Below are 21,499 nucleotides of genomic sequence, written 5' to 3'. Positions count from 1 at the left end.
ACCAGTTTCACAGAAAGAATACAATGGAGTGTTAGGTAACAATCTGATTATGTAATTTTATGCTCATCAGAGTTAGCCGATACAGAAGGGAATATGGCGATGTACGTGTATATATATATATATATATATATATATATATATGTATATACGCATACACATACACACACGTATATTAAAAAGTTTGTCAAGGGAAGAGAGCATTTTCCATGTTTTTTAGCAGACCCTCCAAGACTAGATAGTGTACTCACCTTATACCAGCCTGAACATCTGTAAGCCAGTATCTGCTGGAAGGGAAGTGGAGGTCTAGTCTGGATACTGCAGCAGAATGAATTCCATGGAAGGCAGCCAAAGTCTTATTGGTTGTGTTAAGCCTAACACTAAACTATCATTTTTGTGCTGGAGTTCATTCAATTGACTATATGCCCTTCACCTACCCTACTAAAACTGGCTCTGTGCCAAGTCAAACAAAATAAATCTAAATCTGTTTTTATCTGAGCATTGTTTGGAAAAACTGATAAGTTTTTAACATGGCAATACTTATAGAAGCAACACATGCAAAGTACACTGATAGAAATATATTTATTATAATGGGTGAAGCCTATGTTCTTGTTTCTTTGATCCACTCTTAAGTATAGATTGTTCTATTGCAATACAATAGATGATTGATTAGCTGTATAAAAGAATTACAATGTTTAGTACTGCTCTATTTGTTTTTATTCTATTCTTTTTAATATTAAGGAGTTTATGTAATTCTGATTTTATCTAATCCTAATCTTCTTATTTTGAATGATACTACTCTCCTTTTATGTTACACCTTTCCTCTCTATCTCTTTGTAACCATGTCTCCCACTATCTTTCCTTCCACACCAGGCACTTCACAGACAAATACTTTCAACAATATATTCATTGAAAGCCTTTGTTTTTATTATAAACCAGATAAAATATAAACATTCAAGGAAATGAAGTTGTACTTGTTTGTGGTTAGCAATAATAACAATATTTGGTTTGACTTGTGACAGGAGAATGATGGAGAAAGAAAGGCAGAACAATCCGAGATATGTATGAAACCTCATGACTCTCTCCTCAATCCCATTTTTTAATATGAACCAGTCTGGTATACTTTATAAACGATTGTGTCTGAAAAATCTTTGTACAAGAGGCCTTTACTTAATTCTTCTCTCATAATATTTCTTATCCTGCCATTAAACTTCTACAATTCCTTTAGAATTTTCTTAAAGTTAATAAAATATGTACATAGTGGTTTTGAGTGGTTATGAGACGGTGAAGATTGCTTTATGTTCCGGCTTAATGAACCAAATCAGCCACTCAAATTCGATTTCAAATTACAACTGCCAGTTCTCCTTCCCATATATACTAATCAGCCATAACTTACCCATATCTTTATTTCAATTGGAACTTTATCTGATCTCTTCTATTCGTTTTTAAAATTTATATTATATTAGAGATATCAAGAGTACAATCCAGTTACCACCAATCTTTTATGTTCTATTACACAAAGCATATTATAATCATTATTATTAAAATCCACTAAAATAGATCATCATCATCATTATTTTTGAAAGAAAATAATAGAAGGCGGAATCAGAAACTTGTTAATAATTTCTTCCATATGAACTGCTTAGATGGCAAATCTTTCACTGCCTGGCTTTTGGAGTCCTTTAACAGAATCCACACTATTGCTAACATTCAAAGTCATATGTCAGAGGTTTCTTCCTCCTTTTCTTCATCAATACTCTAAAAAATTATAGGCACCTTTCCCCTGTGATTCAAGCCATAAAAATAAAATTAAAAATTTTTTTTTTCAATTAAAAGAATGAAATCCACAAGTCCAAGTCTGATCATTGCAATGAATATCAACATCTCTTTAGTGATTTATTACCATCTGGCTACCAAGCCTTGTTGCAGGAACTATCTGTCCAGATTTTGAACACGTGTTCATTTCCTTTTGTGGAAAGAGCAAGTTCCTTTGGTTCAGAAGTCTCTTTGATTCCAATAACTATTGTAGCAGTGTCTCTTGATGTTATAGTTCCTGGAGGAAGTATAGTCTTTGTTAAATGTACTTATCCATAGATTGCCTCTTTGACTAAGCTAGATCAAATACAGACTGAGAGTGAATGTTCAGTAACAGGAATGTTGTCTGGAATTTACAGCCTGTTAGCTAAACAATATATAAGAGATGATATGAACAATGATATCTAGAGGATATATTGAACATCAATGAAAATGTGTCTTTTAAGAAGGACTTTCAGGTTGAAAAATTATGTATAATTTCGAAAATTAGTTGGTCTGCCACTGATAGAATGAGGTAAGCTATTAAAATTTAGCAGTGTTGTCAACTGAACAAGTCTCTGATAAAGATGAGCAACAAAACCATTCTCAACAGACTAGCTTAGTATCTGCAAATATGTAGAATTACATTGGACAGCTTTTATTACATATATGAAAGCTGTTGTTTTAGCCAAGCCCACACGAAGGCCTGTTTTGAAATACAACTTCATTTTTCATTTGGAATCCATTTCTGTTATATTACATTATATTCAGAATTGGCATAAACATCACAAACTTTCATTTTCCTTTTCCTTAAAAAATGTAAGATTTACCTAGGAAAGAAAATCATTAATATTTTAGTTGGGTTTTCTTTTTCTGTCTAATTAGAAAAACATCAACTTCATTATTAAATAATATTCTCACCCATTATACAAATATTCTGGATTTTGCAAAAACCATTCTTCACACATTAGCAAGGAGAAACAACTTCTAAAACATTGAAAAATTAGAAAAGAAAAACAAAAGAAAAACAAATTCTGTAGGACATTTCAGATGTGAAGAATACATAACAGATCTTGGGATGTTATCTGGGAACTCATCTTTCAGTGATTGACATCAAAGGAAAGGCTTTCTCATATCTGCATAACACCATCTACTTAAAGCCAGAACTAAAGACTGGCTGTTATATTGTCAGTAAGTTCTTTATCACATTGTCTTTTATAAAGTAAAATTTTGAAAGTCTTTTAATACCTTGGTTTATCAGTTGTTCATAATCTTATTATGATATGACAATATATAATGTACTCTTACTGTATCTAATGTACAGTGGGTGGAAATGTTAGCACCCCAGGCTAAATGCTTGGTGGCATTTTGTCTGTTTATATGTTCTGAGTTCAAATTCCGCCACGGTCAACTTTGCCTTCCATCCTTTCAGGGTCAATAAATTAAGTACCAGTGAAACACTGGAGTCGATGTAATTGACTTATCCCTTTCCCCTAAAATGCTGGCCTTGTGCCAAAATTTGAAAATGATATTATGGATGTGGTGTTATTCACTTATCTCTGATGAGGTCACAGAAGTGTGACGAAAGAACTCTGGCCGTAATAAGATTAAGATTAAGATTAATGTAATATAAAGCTGAAAAAAAAAAAAAAAAAAAAAAAAATTAACACCAAATATACAGTGCGTGTGTTTTTATTGGCTAAACTGGCAATATGACCATCCCCAAGTACAACAACATTTCAAATATTGTTTTTCCATATTTACAAGCATAAACTACCATAGTCAAACTAGCAGATAATCACCCTGGTAGAATGGGGTATTTGGTAGTTTTAATCATAAAAGTTTATAACCCATACTACAATTGAACAAACATCTAAAAAAAAAAAAAGAAAAATGTTAAAAATGTATAAATAGAACATAAAAATTTAGTGTTTTATTAAGCACGGCATTATTGAATTAGTCCACCATTAGTATGTTCATATAAATCTCTCTTCATTTATCATAGTTATTTTCCTAATTGATTGCTTTCCATAAGTAATTTCTAGTGACTACTATTCGGAGCATACCAGTGATCACAAAGCTGTCTATTTTCAATTGCTTCTGTACATACAAGAAACAGCAAGCTTCCGAATATACAGAGTATTTTCAGTTAACAAAACAAGGGCATGTTGCCAAGCTACAAAATTAGGGTTGCACTTGAAAACACAGACTATTTTTTAAATACTGTTGTTGTTTAACCCCAGGTTAGCTCTGATTAAGCAGACTTGTGATCAAATGCATGCAAGCCATGATAATTCAATCCCTTTTGTGATTTTATTTTCTTTTGTTTTTTTCAAGCAGTGTCTCTTGAGTTACACTATTCACTAGTTCCTTTTTTTTTATTTATGAGAGTAGTGTTTGATATGAGGGAGGTTTTACTGTTTGTGTACAAAAATAAGGAGCATCAGAATTAGTTGCAGGCATGGACTGTGTGATTAAGAAACTCACTTCCCAATCATATGGTTATGGCACTTGAGTCAAATATTTTTTATTATAGTTCCAGGCTGATCAAAGCCTTGTATGAGTGTGTGTATGTATATATATATATATATGTGTGTGTGTGTATGTATACCGGCCATGATGAAATACCACAAGGTATAGAAAATACGTATTCGCCTTTATATATTTAATCCTTTATATTGAACACTCAATATTTCATCTATTCAATAAGACATATTCCATATATTCAATAAGACATTCAATACTTTATTTCATTGTACCATCCATTTTTATTTTATATTATATATTGTATATTATATTATATATTGTATATTCCATATTCTATATCCCACATTGGTTTTGCAGGAATATAAATTTCTGGCCTTGTGCATTATTAGAAATTAATATTATCGGTGGTGTTAAGGTGTGCGTGAGAAGACCCGGCAAGCCAAGTAAGATCGTTGCCAGTGCCCCTGGACTGGCTCTTGTGCGGGTGGCACATGAGATGCACCATTTTGAGCGTGGCCGTTGTCAGTACCGCCTGACTGGCTCCCGTAGGATTTTCGAGTGAGATCGTTGCCAGTGCCCCTGGACTGGCTCTTGTGCGGGTGGCACATAAAAGACACCATTTCGAGCGTGGCCGTTTTCGTGCGGGTGACACGTAAAAGCACCCACTACACTCTCTGAGTGGTTGGCGTTAGGAAGGGCATCCAGCTGTAGAAACTCTGCCAAATTAGATTGGAGCCTGGTGTTGCCATCCGGTTTCACCAGTCCTCAGTCAAATCGTCCAACCCATGCTAGCATGGAAAGCGGACGTTAAACGATGATGATGATGATGATAAATAAGACATAAAAAACAGACAGTGTTGGAACTCTTTTAAACAAAATAATATATTCCTCTATACACAATCATACAAAACCCCTTTTTTTGTATTTATTTTTACTCGCATATATATCATCATCATCATCATCATCATCGTTTAATGATGATGATGATGATGATATATATATATATATATATATACATATATATATATATATATATATACATATATATATATATATATATATATATATATATATATATATATATATATAGAGAGAGAGAGAGAGAGAGAGAGAGAGAGAGAGAGACGTCACTAAAGTGACTGAAGGTGCTGGTAAGTTGGTGCTAACTAGCACCCTTAGTCACTTTAGTGACATCTATACTTGTGCCTTTTGGTTGTAAATTGCAAATAAGCCAACTTAATAATTCATACATATATATATATATATATATATATATATATCAAACTAAATTCGACGACTGGTACCCATGCCAACGTTGTCTCCTTCATTGGACACGAAATTCGGCTTGCGAAGACCTGTTGGGGCAAGCAAAAGCAAAATCATGATGGCACCTGTGCCCAGCATCGCCTTTCTGGCACTTGTGCCCATGGCATGTGTAAGGACTTTCAAGCGAGATCGTTGCCAGTGCCGCTGGACTGGCTCTTGTGCAAGTGGCACGTAAAATACACCATTTTGAGCATGGCCATTGCCAGTACAGCCTGACTGGCCTTCGTGCCGGTGGCACGTAAAAGCACCCACTACACTCTAGGAGTGTTTGGTGTTAGGAAGGGCATCCAGCTGTAGAAACTCTGCCAAATCAGATTGGAGCCTGATGTAGCTATCTGGTTCACCAGTCCTCAGTCAAATCGTCCAACCCATGCTAGCAGGGAAAGCGGACGTTAAACAATGAATGTGAAGATGATATATATACTTAGAAGGTTGTTTGTTGTGGCCGGTCAGAGAGTGAGTGATGGTCACTGACTGGCCATAACATAAACCTAAATATACTACTGCTTTAATGTCTTAGATTGTGCTTCTTTTTCAGGTATATGAATGCTGACTGATACACACACACACACACACACACACACACATAGTTGTCTAAGAATGTATGAGTCAGAACAAAAACAAGCACTTGTACATTTATCAATAGAGTGGGTATACTGATATTAATACCATACAATATTGTATATATCTAGATATATATGTATGCATATGTGTCTGTGTATCTTCTTATCTTGATATCTCTTAGTAGTTGTAAACAAGCACCACTGTCTTACAAGTGGTGTCATTAATTTCCAATCTTCTGTGAAAATATGTTCGACCATGGAAAAATATCACCTTCCTTCAAAACAGGTAAAGGTTGGTGACAGGAAAGGCATCTGTCCATAGAATATCTGATTCAATGAATTCCACCTAACCCATGCAAGCATGGAAAAGTGGACATTAAAACAATGATATTGAGAATAAAGTAGCATTGGTTCAATTAGAATAAATTTATCAGACTTACATCTATCTGTACTTGTGTTTTGATTGCTGTATTCTATTAAGGAAATTTGATATACTTACAAAAAGGAAAGTAATAAAATTCTATATTATGGTTTCACTTGTAGCCTAAAGATGTATTATATGTTAAATATGGTACTTAGATATAAAATTGAATATAAAAATGTGGCTGGAATGCCTTTGATCTCAGGTCTGCTTCATTAGAGCTTACCTGGGGCAAAACAACAACAACAACATTATTTTGTGTTTTCAAGTAACCATCTTAGTGTTCTAATTACAATTCTGTACAGAGAAAAAAAAACACAACAATTTGGTGGATTCACAAACTATCTTAAGCACACACTCTCCTTAACCACACAGTCATATCTACAACTTATATATGCCTTGTATGTGTGTGTGTGTGTGTGTGTGTGTGTGTGTGTGTGTGTGTGTGTGTGTGTGTGTGTGTATTTGATCAGCACTAAATTGCAAAACTGACTCAAAGACCAAGAGTTTCATACACTGTAACTTTCTGTTGCTTAAAAGTAATGTATGTGTGTGTGTGTGTGTTTGCATGCATGTGTGTATATGAAATAAAAGAAAGACTGAACATTTATCATGGTGTGATTAACAGAGATAATTGCTTAACACATCACAATTAGTTATTCTTGATGATCAACCATATTGATCTTTTCTAAAATGGTCTATCTATTATTTATGGCTACAGATCTGAGGAACAAAAAGCCCTGCCTAGAAACTCAATAAAATGCCCACTCATTTCACTCTTTCCTGGCCAGTATTATACTGAATCCAATTACATCACCTTAAAAAAAATGGACTTGTTCCAAAACAATATAATATTGTTATTATATCAGGTGCAGGCATGACTGTGTGGTCAGAAGTTAACTTTCCAACCACTTGTTCCAGGTTCGGTCCCACTGCGTGGCACTTTTGGCAAGTGTCTTCTACTATAGCCTCTGGCCGACAAAGCCTTCTGAGTGGATCTGGAAGATGGAAACTGAAAGAAGCTCATCGTGTGTGTGTCTTTGTGTTTGTTTGTCCCCCATCACTGCTTAACAACCGGTGGTGGTGTGTTTATGTCCCTATAGCTTAGCAGTTTGGAAAACAAGACTAATAGAATAAGTACTAGGCTTGAAAACAAAAAAATGAGTACTGGGATCGATTTGTTCGACTAAAAGTTCTTCAAGGCGGTGCCCCAGCATGGCCACAGCCTAATGACTGAAACAAGTACAAGATAAGATATAACTTATTTTATTCTAAGTGCTATATCTTTCCATGAATTACAGGAGTCTCTAGTGCTGCTGTTATTGGATTCTGTTGTATTAAACTAGTCGAAGCAAAATCTTAGTGACAGAAATATGTGACTAGTAACTTATTTTTGTCGGGGCTGTTGTTTCCTATACTCTCACTGGGCAAACTGGGGCAAATAAAATTCAATGTGTTGGCTAGAGGTATAATTCCTTCCTACTAAATTGGACCCCTATAAAGAGTTCCAGGCATTACGCTTCTTCATCTGAAAAATCATTAAGAAAATTAAAGGAGAACTTTAATGTTTTCTTCAGCACTTCCTTCTAAGAAGGAGTGTGAGGTACTGATTTAGAATTTGATCAGGGGTTAGTTCACCCCATTGTTGTTGTAGCTGGCACTCTGTCGCTTACGACGTCGAGGGTTCCAGTTGATTCAATCAACGGAACAGCCTGCTCGTGAAATTAACGTGCAAGTGGCTGAGCACTCCACAGACACGTGTACACTTAACATAGTTCTCGGGGATATTCAGTGTGACACAGTGTGACAAGGCTGACCCTTTGAATTACAGGCGCAACAGAAACAGGAAGTAAGAGTGAGAGAAAGTTGTGGTGAAAGAATACAGCAGGGTTCGCCACCATCCCCTGCCGGAGCCTAGTGGAGCTTTAGGTGTTTTCGCTCAATAAACACTCACAACGCCCGGTCTGGGAATCGAAACCGCGATCCTATGACTGCAAGTTCGCTGCCCTAACCACTGGGCCATTGCGCCTCCACAATTCACCCCATTACACCATTGACATTCATCATCTTCATCATCAGTAAGTCATTAAACTACCTTGACTCTCCTTTTAAAACATTTTTTTCTTGTATCAATTAATCTATTTTCATTTCAACAAAGTAAACAAAACAAATTTTAGCATTTTACATTTTTTACTATAACAGCAATGCTATTTATCATTGTCTTACTTTCATTAACATTTTTATTCATTTTATTGATTCTGGTTTCTTCTTCTCTTTTATATTTCAGAAGGCACACGTAGAAAATATTTCAATTGTTATCCCAACACGTAGGAAAAAAATTGTTTTAAAACTTAAAAAAAACAGGTGAGTGTATATATATATGTGTATATATATATATATATATATATATATATATATATTTATTTATTTATTTACATATTTTTCTGTTTTATTTCCATCTAATTTCCTTTCATTTCCAACCATCAGAATCTTGAAATGTAAAGAATGGGGTAGAAAAAAGTTTTCTATAAATTCATATTAATTGTATGTGTATGTGTGTCCTAAGTGTGCAACCTCATAACTGGAATGTCAAAAACTTCAGTGCTTTAAATGCAGCCAACTTGGTGTACTACAAGGAGATGCATTCCAATTAGTAAATTGGTTCAGATTTCACATGACAAATTTTGATCTGTACTCAATACAATTAATAATAGCAATACTAACGATGGCATTCTTCATTATTGCTGTCATCTGCCATAATGATGACAATGACAATAATTCAGATGATGAAGATGAGAAGGTGGACTATGATTAACACCACCACTACTATAAACATTATTATTATTATTATCATTATTATTATTATTATTATTATTATTATTATTATTATTATTATTATTAAGGTGGCGAGCTGGCAGAATCGTTAGCGCATTGGACAAAATGCTTAGTTGTATTTTGCCCGCCACTACATTCTGAGTTCAAATTCTGCTGAGGTCAACTTTACCTTTCATCCTTTCGGGGTTCGATAAAATAAGTAACAGTTGAACACTGGAGTCGATGTAATCAACTCATCCCTCCCCCAAAATGGGTGCCCTTGTGGAAAAATTTGAAACCATTATTATTATTATTTAAGTCAACGAGCTGGCAGAATTGTTAGTACACCAGGCAAAATGCCTAGCAGTATATCATTTGTGTTTACGTTTTGAGTTCAAATCCCGCTGGGGTTGATATTATCAACTTATCCCCTCCCCCAAAATTTCAGGCCTTGTGCCTTTAGTAGAATTATGATGATGATGATGATGATGATGCTTCAATTCACTTTGCTTTCACTGGGAATAGGTACCAGATCCATCTAGTTCAGCTTCGGATCAGAATCTGTCTCTCATCTCAGTAAGCCTTGCCGTTGGATTCACACTTTGGTTCTCATTACAATGCTGGTTTACATCAACTTATTCTACATTCGGCTCATCACGTTATAAAACCTCCCATCACCAAGAGAGTATCTTCATCAGTCAAAGGGGATTCTTCTACTAAACTGTTTAATTACCGCTAGCCTGTATTGTTAAATTGTTGTAACCAGGCTTTCTCTATAAGTGCCATCAAGTGCTGTTGTTTTCAAAGTTAGAATTTTCAAGTTCTATTTCTGGTTTTATTCCGTTTTAATTTCATTCATTGAGCATTTGCATGCTTTGTCAGAAGTTACCCTATTCTCTAACCAGTTTTGTGTTCTCTACCAAGTATTTTAGCAGTTAGTGTTATAGTGTGCGTTATGTACAGTTGATTGTCTCAATTCAGTTCCTTATTGGTGCTTATTCTATCAACTTTCAAGGAAACAATAGTTAAACCTGACTTTGTCTAGATTTGAACTCAGAAATACAAAACAGTAAACTATACTACAGTTAAGTATTCAAACAACAATCTACAGTCTTAGCTGCCACACTTCCTGAAACTATATTAATAATAACAAGACAAATAATGCAGATAATGATGCAAGCCATCAACATTATCACCATTAACAGCATCATCACTCTCATCTCTCTTTTATTGGTAGAGATTTAATTATATTTCTATTTTATGTGTTATTTTACTTTCATATTATTTATACTTTGTTCTCTTACTTAGTAAGCTGACTATGATATTATATAGGTTGTATCAAGTTAGCATAATTCTGGTTTCCATTTCCTTCTGAAAAAGATCAATACTTGATTATGTTTTGGTTGGCTGCCAATTGGCTTATTTGGTTGGATTTATTTAGATTTTCCCAAAGTATATCATTATTGTCTGTTAACGATTCCTTCCCTCCTGATTAATCTCTTTTGAATATTTGATTGAAAGCAATTTCTGTTGAAATATCCCAAGTGTTAAGAGATTGAAAATGAAATAGATATATTTAACGTATGTTCAGAGAAAATTAATCTTCAGAAAAAATGTTTGGTCCGGAAACAGTTGTAAGTATTCAATTAGCATAAACGTGATTGTTGGTTTTTCAAATATCAAACTTGAGGCTTGGTTTTTATGAAAGCATTTTTTAAATATTACATAATAAGTTTACAACTTCACTTAAAATAATAATAATTCAAAGCAGAATGAAAATTAAGTTAGTTTTGAAATAATAATAATACTTGCAAAGCAAAATTAGTTACATATTTCAGCAATAAATTTTATCCTTCCTGTAAAGGATGTCTTCCTAATGGAACTCACCATGAAAACAACTTTTGTTTTATAATGATAAGAGGCAATACAATGAAACAGTCAAAAGAAGCAGAAAGTGTCAAATAGCAAGATAAACACTACAATTTGAACAGAAGTAAATTTGGAGTAAAAAGCAACAAATGAACAAACTAGTGGAGGAAGTTATCTGTAATCAGTCACAGCTGGCTGCTGAGTTTATTGGTCCATTTCCTATCTCTGTTACTGCTGTGAGTTTATGACCAAGAAAAACACTGAATTTGACATGGTTCAGTTCATTCAATGGCAATGAAATACCATGTTTATGTACAATTCATCAATATTGACAAAACGTTGTATAGTTGCAGAGCTAGGTTCAAGTGTTTCTGTGGGCATGGAGAAAGCAACAGAAACCAACAAATATGATAAATACATATTCAAAGAGTTTATTGATGTTTTTTATCGCCATAATTAAAGAGCAGAAGACAAATTGATAATATTTTCTTTTATTTTGGAAATTAATTTTGATGCTGTTGCTAACAACAACATCAAAATTAACTTTCAAGTTCAATGGAAATATTAGTTTTACTCATTTTCTTTAATGACTTTCAGCACTTTAATTAATTATACACAGTTATTGCTATTTTTATGTATATACCTGAGAAAAATGTGCTATCAAAACTCTTGTCTTTAGAAGAAAGCCATTAATGCTAATTACCCATTGACAACATTTTATAAACAGGTGTAACCACACAAAGTAAACCATTTAACATGAGTAAGATAAGTAAAATATCAGTTGATTGATTTGTACACCAGAAGATATATTTATAATAAGATAATAATGATCTTAATTTCAATGATACTTAATTCAATTACTTTCTTTCCATAAATGTTTAAAATGAATCAATTTTTCTAGTTTATCAATTATTGTTTTTTAACAACGTTAACACCTCAGTTTTCTTTCCTTGTATCAATCTTCTTCTCTTGTCTGCATAAATATTGCACCAACATTCTTCTTAATATTCTATGCTGTTACTGATATTCTAAGCTGTTGAAAAGACATATGCCAGTTTTTCTTTTTAATAGTGGTTTCAAATTTTGGCACAAAGCCAGCAATTTTGAAGGAGGATGTAAGTTGATTAAATTGACCCTAGTGCTCAACTGGTACTTATTTTATTAAACCTGAAAGGATAAAAGGCTAAGTCAACCTCAGCAGAAATTGGACTCAGAACTTAAAGACAGGCAAAATGCCACTAAAAGTTCTTTTGAATATTGACTTCAAATTTTGGCATAAAACCAGAAATTTTGGTGGAGGGGCTTAGTAGATTACATCAACCCTGGTGTTCAACTGGTACTTATTTTATTAACCCCAAAAAGATGAAAGACAGAGTCGACCTTGGCAGAATTTGAACTCAGAGATGGATGAAATGCTACAAAGCATTTTGCCTGGTTCTGCCAGCTCACTGCCTTATTTCTTTTTAATATTGGTTTTAAATTTTGGCACAAGGCCAACAGATTTGGGGGAAGGGGAAGAGCTAAGTCAATTAAATTGACTCTAGTGTTCAACTGGTACTTATTTTATGAACCCTGAAAGAATGAAAGGTAAAGTCAGCCCGAGTGGAATTTAAACTCAGAACATAAAGCCAGACAAAATATTGCTAAGCATTTTGCCTGGCAAGCTAACGATTCTGCCACCTTGCTGCCTTATTTCTTTTTAATATTAGAAAGACTTAATTATTGAAAAATTACAAGGCTAGCCATAATAGCTACTTAAGTTTATGCTGATGCTCCAACAAATACCATTTATGTGTCTTTACAAAATTATGTACTTTAATGCTTCTTTAATATACATAGAAAACGATAAATCACTTTCGAGTTTTAGATTGATGACACTAAATGAATAATTGTATACTTAATATACTCTCATTAAGAATAAAGAATCAGTTTTCTTGGAGATAGAGTTTGTATTCTTTTTGTTCTTTATCAGCATACCATCTGTTATGTTGTTTCATGTGAACATTTCACCATTTCACCCAATTAATACTTGTACGATGTAGTATCAAAATGTTCCCAGACTAGTTCTGTAGTACACCGACAGATAGCAGCACATGGTTGCGTGCGCAGTGAGAGCTAGCAGTGACCTTCATGAGGCAGTGTGCCAAATGAAATTAGTGTTTTGATGATCACATGTAATCTGTAGTCTGTGATTTTGTCATGGACAGGAACAAAGAGCTAACAAGAAATTTTGAGTTAAACTTGGGAAGTCTGCCATAGAAACATTGAGCATGCTTCTTATTTCTTTATTGCCCACAAGGGGCTACACACAGAGGGGACAAACAGATTAAGTCGATTATATCGACCCCAGTGTGTAACTGGTACTTATTTAATCGACCCCGAAAGGATGAAAGGCAAAGTCGACCTCGGCGGAATTTGAACTCAGAACATAGCAGCAGACGAAATACCACTAATCATTTCACCCGGCGCGCTAACGTTTCTGCCAGCTCGCCACCTTACATTGAGCATGCTTCAACAAGCTTATGGCGACAAGGCAATAGCTTGTACACAATGTTTCAAGTGACATGGGCACTTCGAAAGTGGAAGAATATCTCTGGAAGACAATGAGTGATCTGGAAGAGCTGCCACTATGCATCAAGAATTCATCCTCCAGGACCAGACAGTCAATCAAGAATTCTACTGTAACGTTTTGAAGTGTTTGAGGGAGGACATTCAGTGAAAGAGGCCAGATTTGTGGAGCATGAAGAACTGGGTTCTTCATGACAACAATGCACTCTGTCACCGAGCTCTCCTCACTCAACATGGTATCACTTCTACAACCGCCCTATTTACCAGATTTAGTACCTGCAAACATCCATCTCTTCCCTAAAATGAAAATGCAGCTCAAAGGTCGCTGTTTTAACACCATTGTCAAGATCAAGAGCAAATTGTAGAAGGTCCTTGACTTACTTACAAAAAATGACTTCCTGGCCAGATACCAAAAGTGACAAGGAACGCTGGGACCAGTGTATTGCTGCACAAGTTGACTATTTCAAGGGAGATGATATTAAAACTTAGACAAATAAGTTGTTTTATTATAAACATAACTAGTCTGGGGACTTTTTGATACCACCTCATAAGTTCAATATTATTAACTAACTATAAAAGGACTCATTATCATGAGAAAAATTAACTCCATATTATACTTTATTTGCTATAATACTTTGTTGTTAGCACTCCGTCACTTACGACGTCGAGGGTTCCAGTTGATACGATCAACAGAACAGCCTGCTCATGAAATTAACATGCAAGTGGCTGAGCATTCCACAGACACAGACACATATACCCTTAATGTAGTTCTCGGGGATATTCAGCGTGACACAGCGTGACAAGGCTGACCCTTTGAATTACAGGCACAACAGAAACAGGAAGTAAGAGTGAGAGAAAGTTGTGGTGGAAGAGTACAGCAGGGTTCGCCACCATCCCCTACCGGAGCCTTGTGGAGCTTTAGGTGTTTTTCCTCAATAAACACTCACAACGCCCAGTCTGGGAATCGAAACCGTGATCCTATGACCGTGAGTCTGCTGCCCTAACCACTGGGCCATTGCGCCTCCATGCTATAATACTACAATATTGTTACACTGCTAAAGAGTACTAATCACTTGTTCTCCCGAGAGAAGATTTGATTTCAGCTATGTAAACCACCACTACAGTACAGTACCACTAAGTTATTCTTCCCCACTCTCTCTCCCTCTTTCCCTCTTTCTCTCTCCCCACCTTTCTTTCTTTCCCTCTCTATAAATGGGAGGTTTCTAAATTGATGTCTGTTATAGTATATTCATTTGACTTATTATTGAGATTTTTACTGACAAGTAATAATAATTTTAAATTTTGGCACAAGGCCAGTAATTTTAGGGGTATGTTGGTAAGCCAACTATATCAACACCAGTGTTCAACTGGTGCTTATTTTATCAACCCCAAAATGATTAAAGGCAAAATTAATCTTGGAAGAATTAGAACTGAGACCATAAAGACAGATGAAATACTGCTAAGCACTTCGTCCAGCATGCTAACAATTCTGCCAGCTCGCCAGTCAAATTTTCTTTATATGCTTATCAATATAAAGTGTCATATTTGTCGTTGCTTCCCTGAAAGTTATTCTTAAGAAATTAAGTTAAGAAGGAAGCCTTATAACTATAAAGATTTATCCCACCAAAAATTATAGCAACTCAATTTTTTTTTTTTTGAAATAGGAATATGTAATAAGAAGTTTAACCAGGATTTGAGCCCTAAAACTTTAGGTTCATTCAGCATTTTTAAAGCATAGTTCATAACGTCACTTCTCAAGCTGTTTGTTTTATTTGGAAACATTAGCAACAGAAAAATTATTTATTTGGTATTTTTGACCAATCATAAGTGTTAACTTAATCTTTTTATGTCCACCACTGTCCATAATTTATTCTTCTATTGTATTAAATCAGGAATGGGCAACCTTTTTACCAAGAAGCAGTCTACATGAGACATGACTTATTAAGTAGGCTGCACTACTAAAATAAATTGAAGTTAATTTTTCATTTGACATGCAATTCAGAAAGTCCTGCAGGCCACATGCAACCCATAGGCCATAAGTTGCCCATGACTGAATCAAATTAAACAGACCACTGGATCATTTGCTAGTTGGGATCTAGCTCTCAACAGAGAGGTGCATCTACAAGGACATCAATAGAATGTTTCTCCTTTGGCTCAGACCAAAGATAACAATGGTCTGTGGTCAGCATCATTATCACTACCACATCCTGTAAATTGTAACCAGTACCATAAGCAACAACTATCAAAATAGTTTGCAACTACAATGACTACCTATGCTGTGTTATCAATAGGGACTCTTTCACATGTGCTGTAGATCCTTGTCAAAATCTGATAACCAACTAGTTTGATGTGAACGCACACACACACACACACTCTATGTTATTTTTGCATCACCCTCAAACATGTAAATTTACTGTATTTTAACTGTTCTCTCTCAAGAGTTCTTCAAAATATCTCTTAGTAATGTTTGAAGAAAATAAATATATGTACACTTCAGAGAAAATCATCAGTTGCTCCTTTCAAAATACCCTTTTGAATCAATGTCTCTTCTCCACACCATGCCAATGCCAAAAATATTACATTTGTAAATCAGACATTATACACTGGTGACTAAACCAGTTTCACAAATACAAACTAAAATGTTACAGGTACATTTTAGAAATTATACTCCTCTGGAATGTTTTTTCTAAAATCAGAAATGTGGCAAAACTATAAATCACACTAGCAAATACAGTTTGATGTTTTCACTAACTGTTGTCACTGAATACTTACACTTTTTATAGGCAGTACATATGGTGGTAATACATTTGGATTTGAAGAAGAAAGCTACATAGAAGAGGATACCTGTACATGTTGAATTTAACATGTACAGAATGGCTGTACCACACCACCCATCACGCACATCCAATCACTAAATGTCACACTTCAATGGCAAGGCAGATTGAAGTGACTAGTGAACTCTCCTATAACATAACTCATTCTTAAAACCTGCAGTATCTCTTCCTAATTACAGGTAAACTAAGGCAATATGGAATAAAGTGATATGCTCAAAAACAAGCACAAGCAATGCATTATTTGAATGTATGACTCATTAATAGATTGTCCAATGACTTATCTACTCAATCATTGCATCTCTACACAGTACAGGCAAAAACTGAAATGATACAGAAATGATTTATGTCAAAAGATGGAAAATTTCTTTGGGGTTTTGTATAATTTTGAATTGTGGTTTAAAATGTTCTGATGTATCTGTTAATACTTTGTCTCACTAACAAATCTAATAATTTTCACATTCATTGTTTCTTGTTTATCTAGTAATATTTAAATAAATAATTTAGAAGCATTTTCTTTTCATAAGTTTGTAATAAATGTATTTAAACAAAAAGAATGAAACTTAGACATCAAGATATTATTGAACTGTTTTGTTTTCAATATAAATTATTCAAGGAACACACACACACATACACACACACGTTTTGCCTCTTATTTTGCTTAGTGCCCATGAAGTGAGTTGTGCTGAACATTGCAAGATAACAAAATAGTTTATCATAAAAGAAAATTGATTGATGATAGCAGACAAAAACTGATAGATAATAAAATACATGAAAACTTTTCATACTGATGTACTGGTCCATATAACTATATCAGCATGTAAAAACAGATGCTACCTATGATGTTAGTGATAATCTTAGAAAATGGAGACTGCTTCACTAAATGTTTTACTATATCTAATTTAGTGCCTTATTTCTGAATTCAAATTTACTTTATGCTTCTTTGGAGTTAGTAAAATTAGATATCAATAATATGCTGACATTGATTTAATTGATTTACACACATCTATAAAATATTGGTTTTCTGTTTAATGAAAAGAAATTCTAGAAAATGGAACATTTATTTTTCATGCAACATTTTGCTTACACAATATTTTGAATATTTTAATAAAATTAATTTAATTTCAATTAAATGAACATATTTATTTTTTTCATTTTCAGTGAATTAATATCAAATAGATATATTTCAAGAACTCTATTGCCTACAGGCATCCATTCAAAAAAGATATCAAAAGATGAGTATGTAAGTATATATTTTAATTTTAATTATTTGGAATACAAATTATCATCATTGTCTTCATCATCATCATTATTATGCTAGTGCATGCTAATTTAGTTAGCAGGTATTTCATTTTGAGATTTGGTGACAATGAGTCTCCTCAAATCTCAAGAATTATTCTTAGGATTCTTGCAGAATATAGGATGGTACTTTTCTGCAGGTTGATAATGCATGTTACAATTCCAATTCCTTTCAGTCTTTTAGGTAGCATTTTGGGTGTTGCACCAAGTGTACCTATTACTACAGGAATAATTGTTGTCTTAGTCTTCCAGTCTTCTCAGTTTTCTGGCTAGACTCTGGTATTTCTCAATTTTTTTCCATTTCTTCGGTGTCAACTCTGCTGTCATAGGGAATTATCTTTAGGCAAGTTGGCAGAATCATTAGCACACCAGGCAAAATGCTTAGCAGCATGTCATCCGTCTTCATGCTCTGAGTTCAAATTCTATCAAGGTTGACTTTTGCCTTTTATCCTTTTGGGGTTGATAAATTAAGTACCAGTGAAACACTGGGGTTTATGTAATCAGCTAGTCCTCTCCCCAAAAATTTCAAGCCTATAGTAGAAAAGATTATTACTATTATTGTTATTATTATTATTAATTCAGGATTGGTCTTATTCCTGGTAGAATTTATAGAGTAGCAGGTTACTACCTGTAACCTTAGATATCCACATGATTTTAATAAACCATCAGATGCTCAAAATCCTTCTGGTGATCTTTCTTGTTCCTATGAGACAGATGTTCTGTAGAAGCTCTGCAAGACATTCCATTCAATCTTCTTTATCCATCTGCATGTTTCTTCACTCAGTCCTTAATGCACCCGTTATCATAGGTACAACCTTTACAGATATTATGTTCCAAATCCTCCCTATCTCAAACTTTAAGGGCTTGTATTTTTTCAACTTTTCATCAACTCTCTTCACAATCCTAGTATCAAATAGACATGATGGATCAATCAGTGAGCAAATTCAATTTTACTTGTTTGTTATCATTATTAAGGTGGTAAGCTGGCAAAATCATTAGCATGCCAGTCAAAATACTTTGCAGTATTTCATCTGACTTTATGTCTCAAGTCCAAATTTGCTTTTTTCATCCTTTTGGAGGTTGATAAAATGAGTACCAGTCAAACACTGGGGTCAATGTAACTGTCTTGCTCTCTTCCCTCAAAATCTCAGGCTTTGTGCCTATAGAAGAAAATTATTATTAGTAGGCGTAGGAGTGGCTGTGTGGTAAGTAGCTTGCTTACGAACCACATGGTTCCGGATTCAGTCCCACTGCGTGGCACCTTGGGCAAGTGTCTTCTACTATAGCCTCAGGCCGACCAAAGCCTTGTGAGTGGATTTGGTAGACAGAAACTGAAAGAAGCCCGTCATATATATGTATGTATATATATATATATATATATTTATATATATATATATATATATATATATATATATATATATATGTGTGTGTGTGTATGTTTGTGTGTCTGTGTTTGTACCCCCAACATCGCTTGACAACCGATGCTGGTGTGTTTACGTCCCCGTAACTTAATGGTTTGGCTAAAGAGAACGATAGAATAAATACTAGGCTTACAAAGAATAAGTCCTGGGGTCGATTAGCTCGACTAAAAGGCAGTGCTCCAGTATGGCCACAGTCAAATGACTGAAACAAGTAAAAGAGTAGTAGTATTACAATTACACAACAGAGGTGTATACCAGAGGATTAAAATAATCTCATGTGTTGCTAAATCTGCAACACAGATCATCTTCTCAGTTGCAGCCATTTCTTATATCATTGTTGATATTTAAAAAGACACAAGATTATTCCCCCATTTCAGGTTTTGTGTATTGTGCATACATAAGAAGTCAATATTATACTAGTGATAAAAGAACAATTGGAGCAGCAACAGATTGGATACTTTGTGATAATTATAGTCCACTGCTTTACTGTTCTGAATTAAAATGTCAGGGTTAATTTTTATCTTTCATTTCCATGCTAATCACTTAAAGTGAAAAAAAGTTGTGGTTGAGGAAGACCCAGGAAGACATGAGACAAAGTATTCAAGGCCAATCTCAAAACACTGAGCCTTACGAAGGAGATGACAAAGGACTGAGATATGTGGTGCATTGCTATATTCAAGAAGACCCACCCACCACAACACAATTGATATCCTAAAACCAAGATGCCATGTAAAAAGCATTGATTTGGGTGTTGGTGCCATGTAAAAAGCACTCAGTACACTTAGTAAAGTAGTTGACATTAGGAAGGGCATCCAGCTGTAGAAACCAAGCCAAGACAGACTAATCTGGTGCGGCCTCTAGCCATGCCAGTGCCTATCAAGCTGTCCAACCCATGCCAGCATGGAAAACAGATGTTAAATGTTGATGAGTACGATGATGATTTCTCTGGAATTAATAATATTAGTACTCCTAATATCTTATGATTGATTTGATTAGTTCTCTAAATTTCTCTTTAAGTATATTATGTTATAATAATGGTAATAATAATGGTTTCAAATTTTAGCACAGGGCCAACAATTTTAGGAGTAGGGGTAAGCCAGTTACCTTGACCACAGTGTTCCACTGGTACTTATTTTATTGACCCCAGCAAAAGGACAAAAGCAAAGTTGACCTCAACAGAACTCAGGATGTAAAGACAGATGAAATGCTGCTTATCATTTTGCCCAGTATGCTGATGGTTCCGTCAGATTTCTGCCACCACCACCACCACCACCACCACGACTATTATTATTATTATTATTATTATTATTATTATTTTATGTTTGACTTTTGCTTTGCATTTGTACAAGTTGGATCCAAGTCTCACCCAGAGACCTCAAGAGACAACAAGTTAGAAGTTCATTTAGGTGTTATGCCTAGGGTACCATATATTTGGATTTGTACATAGTGTTGTTCTAGAGAATGTTTAAGAAACCATAAGAAAATTATGTGTTTCTTTTAAAATTTGAGATCACATAGACAGTATTTTATGTAGGATATGGGCAGTTCCCATGAGCACTATCTTTTGAACTTCAGCCATTTTGGGGTTTCCTGGTATCTGAGCTAGGTAGTAATCAGCCCGTTTCGCTGTCATTCTATTATTATTATTATTATTATTATTTCAAATTTTGGCTCAAGGCCAGCAATTTCAGAGGAAGCGTAAGTCAATTACATTAACCCCAGTGATCAACTGGAACTTGTTTTATCAACCCCTAAAAGATGCAAGGTAAAGTCTATCTCAGCAGAATTTGAGCTTAGAAAATAAAGGCAGACAAGACACCGCGAAACATTTTGCTCAGCGTGCTAATGATGCAGTGAGCTCACCACCTTCATTATAATAATAATAATAATCCTTTCTACTATAGGCACAAGGCCTGAAATTTTGGGGGAGGGGACTAGTCGATTAGATTAACCCCAGTTTTCACTAGTACTTAATTTATCAACCTTGAAAGGCGAAGTCAACCTTGGTGAAATTTGAACTCAATGTAAGGATGGATGAAATGCCGCTAAGCATTTTGCCCAGCAGGCTAATGATTCTGCCAGTTTGCTCCCCTAATAATAATAATAACA

The 21,499-nt window shown here is 34.6% G+C and overlaps 1 protein-coding gene across 1 annotated transcript in view; it reads left to right on the top strand.

Annotated features, from left to right (window-relative positions):
- LOC106874077 (disintegrin and metalloproteinase domain-containing protein 12) overlaps positions 1-21,499 on the top strand; it is a 346,803-nt gene that overhangs the window by 275,264 nt on the left and 50,040 nt on the right. Inside the window, exons 3-4 of the mRNA XM_014921671.3 lie at positions 8,876-8,952; positions 17,832-17,913. Of these exons, the coding sequence (XP_014777157.2) occupies positions 8,876-8,952; positions 17,832-17,913 (159 nt within the window). The remainder of the gene's footprint in view (positions 1-8,875; positions 8,953-17,831; positions 17,914-21,499) is intronic.

This window comes from Octopus bimaculoides, chromosome 14 (assembly GCF_046866305.1).
Source record: "Octopus bimaculoides isolate indiv1 chromosome 14, ASM4686630v1, whole genome shotgun sequence".
Taxonomy (NCBI): domain Eukaryota; kingdom Metazoa; phylum Mollusca; class Cephalopoda; order Octopoda; family Octopodidae; genus Octopus; species Octopus bimaculoides.
The sequence above is the reverse complement of the archived record's forward strand: the minus strand, read 5'-3'. Positions and strand labels throughout refer to the sequence as shown.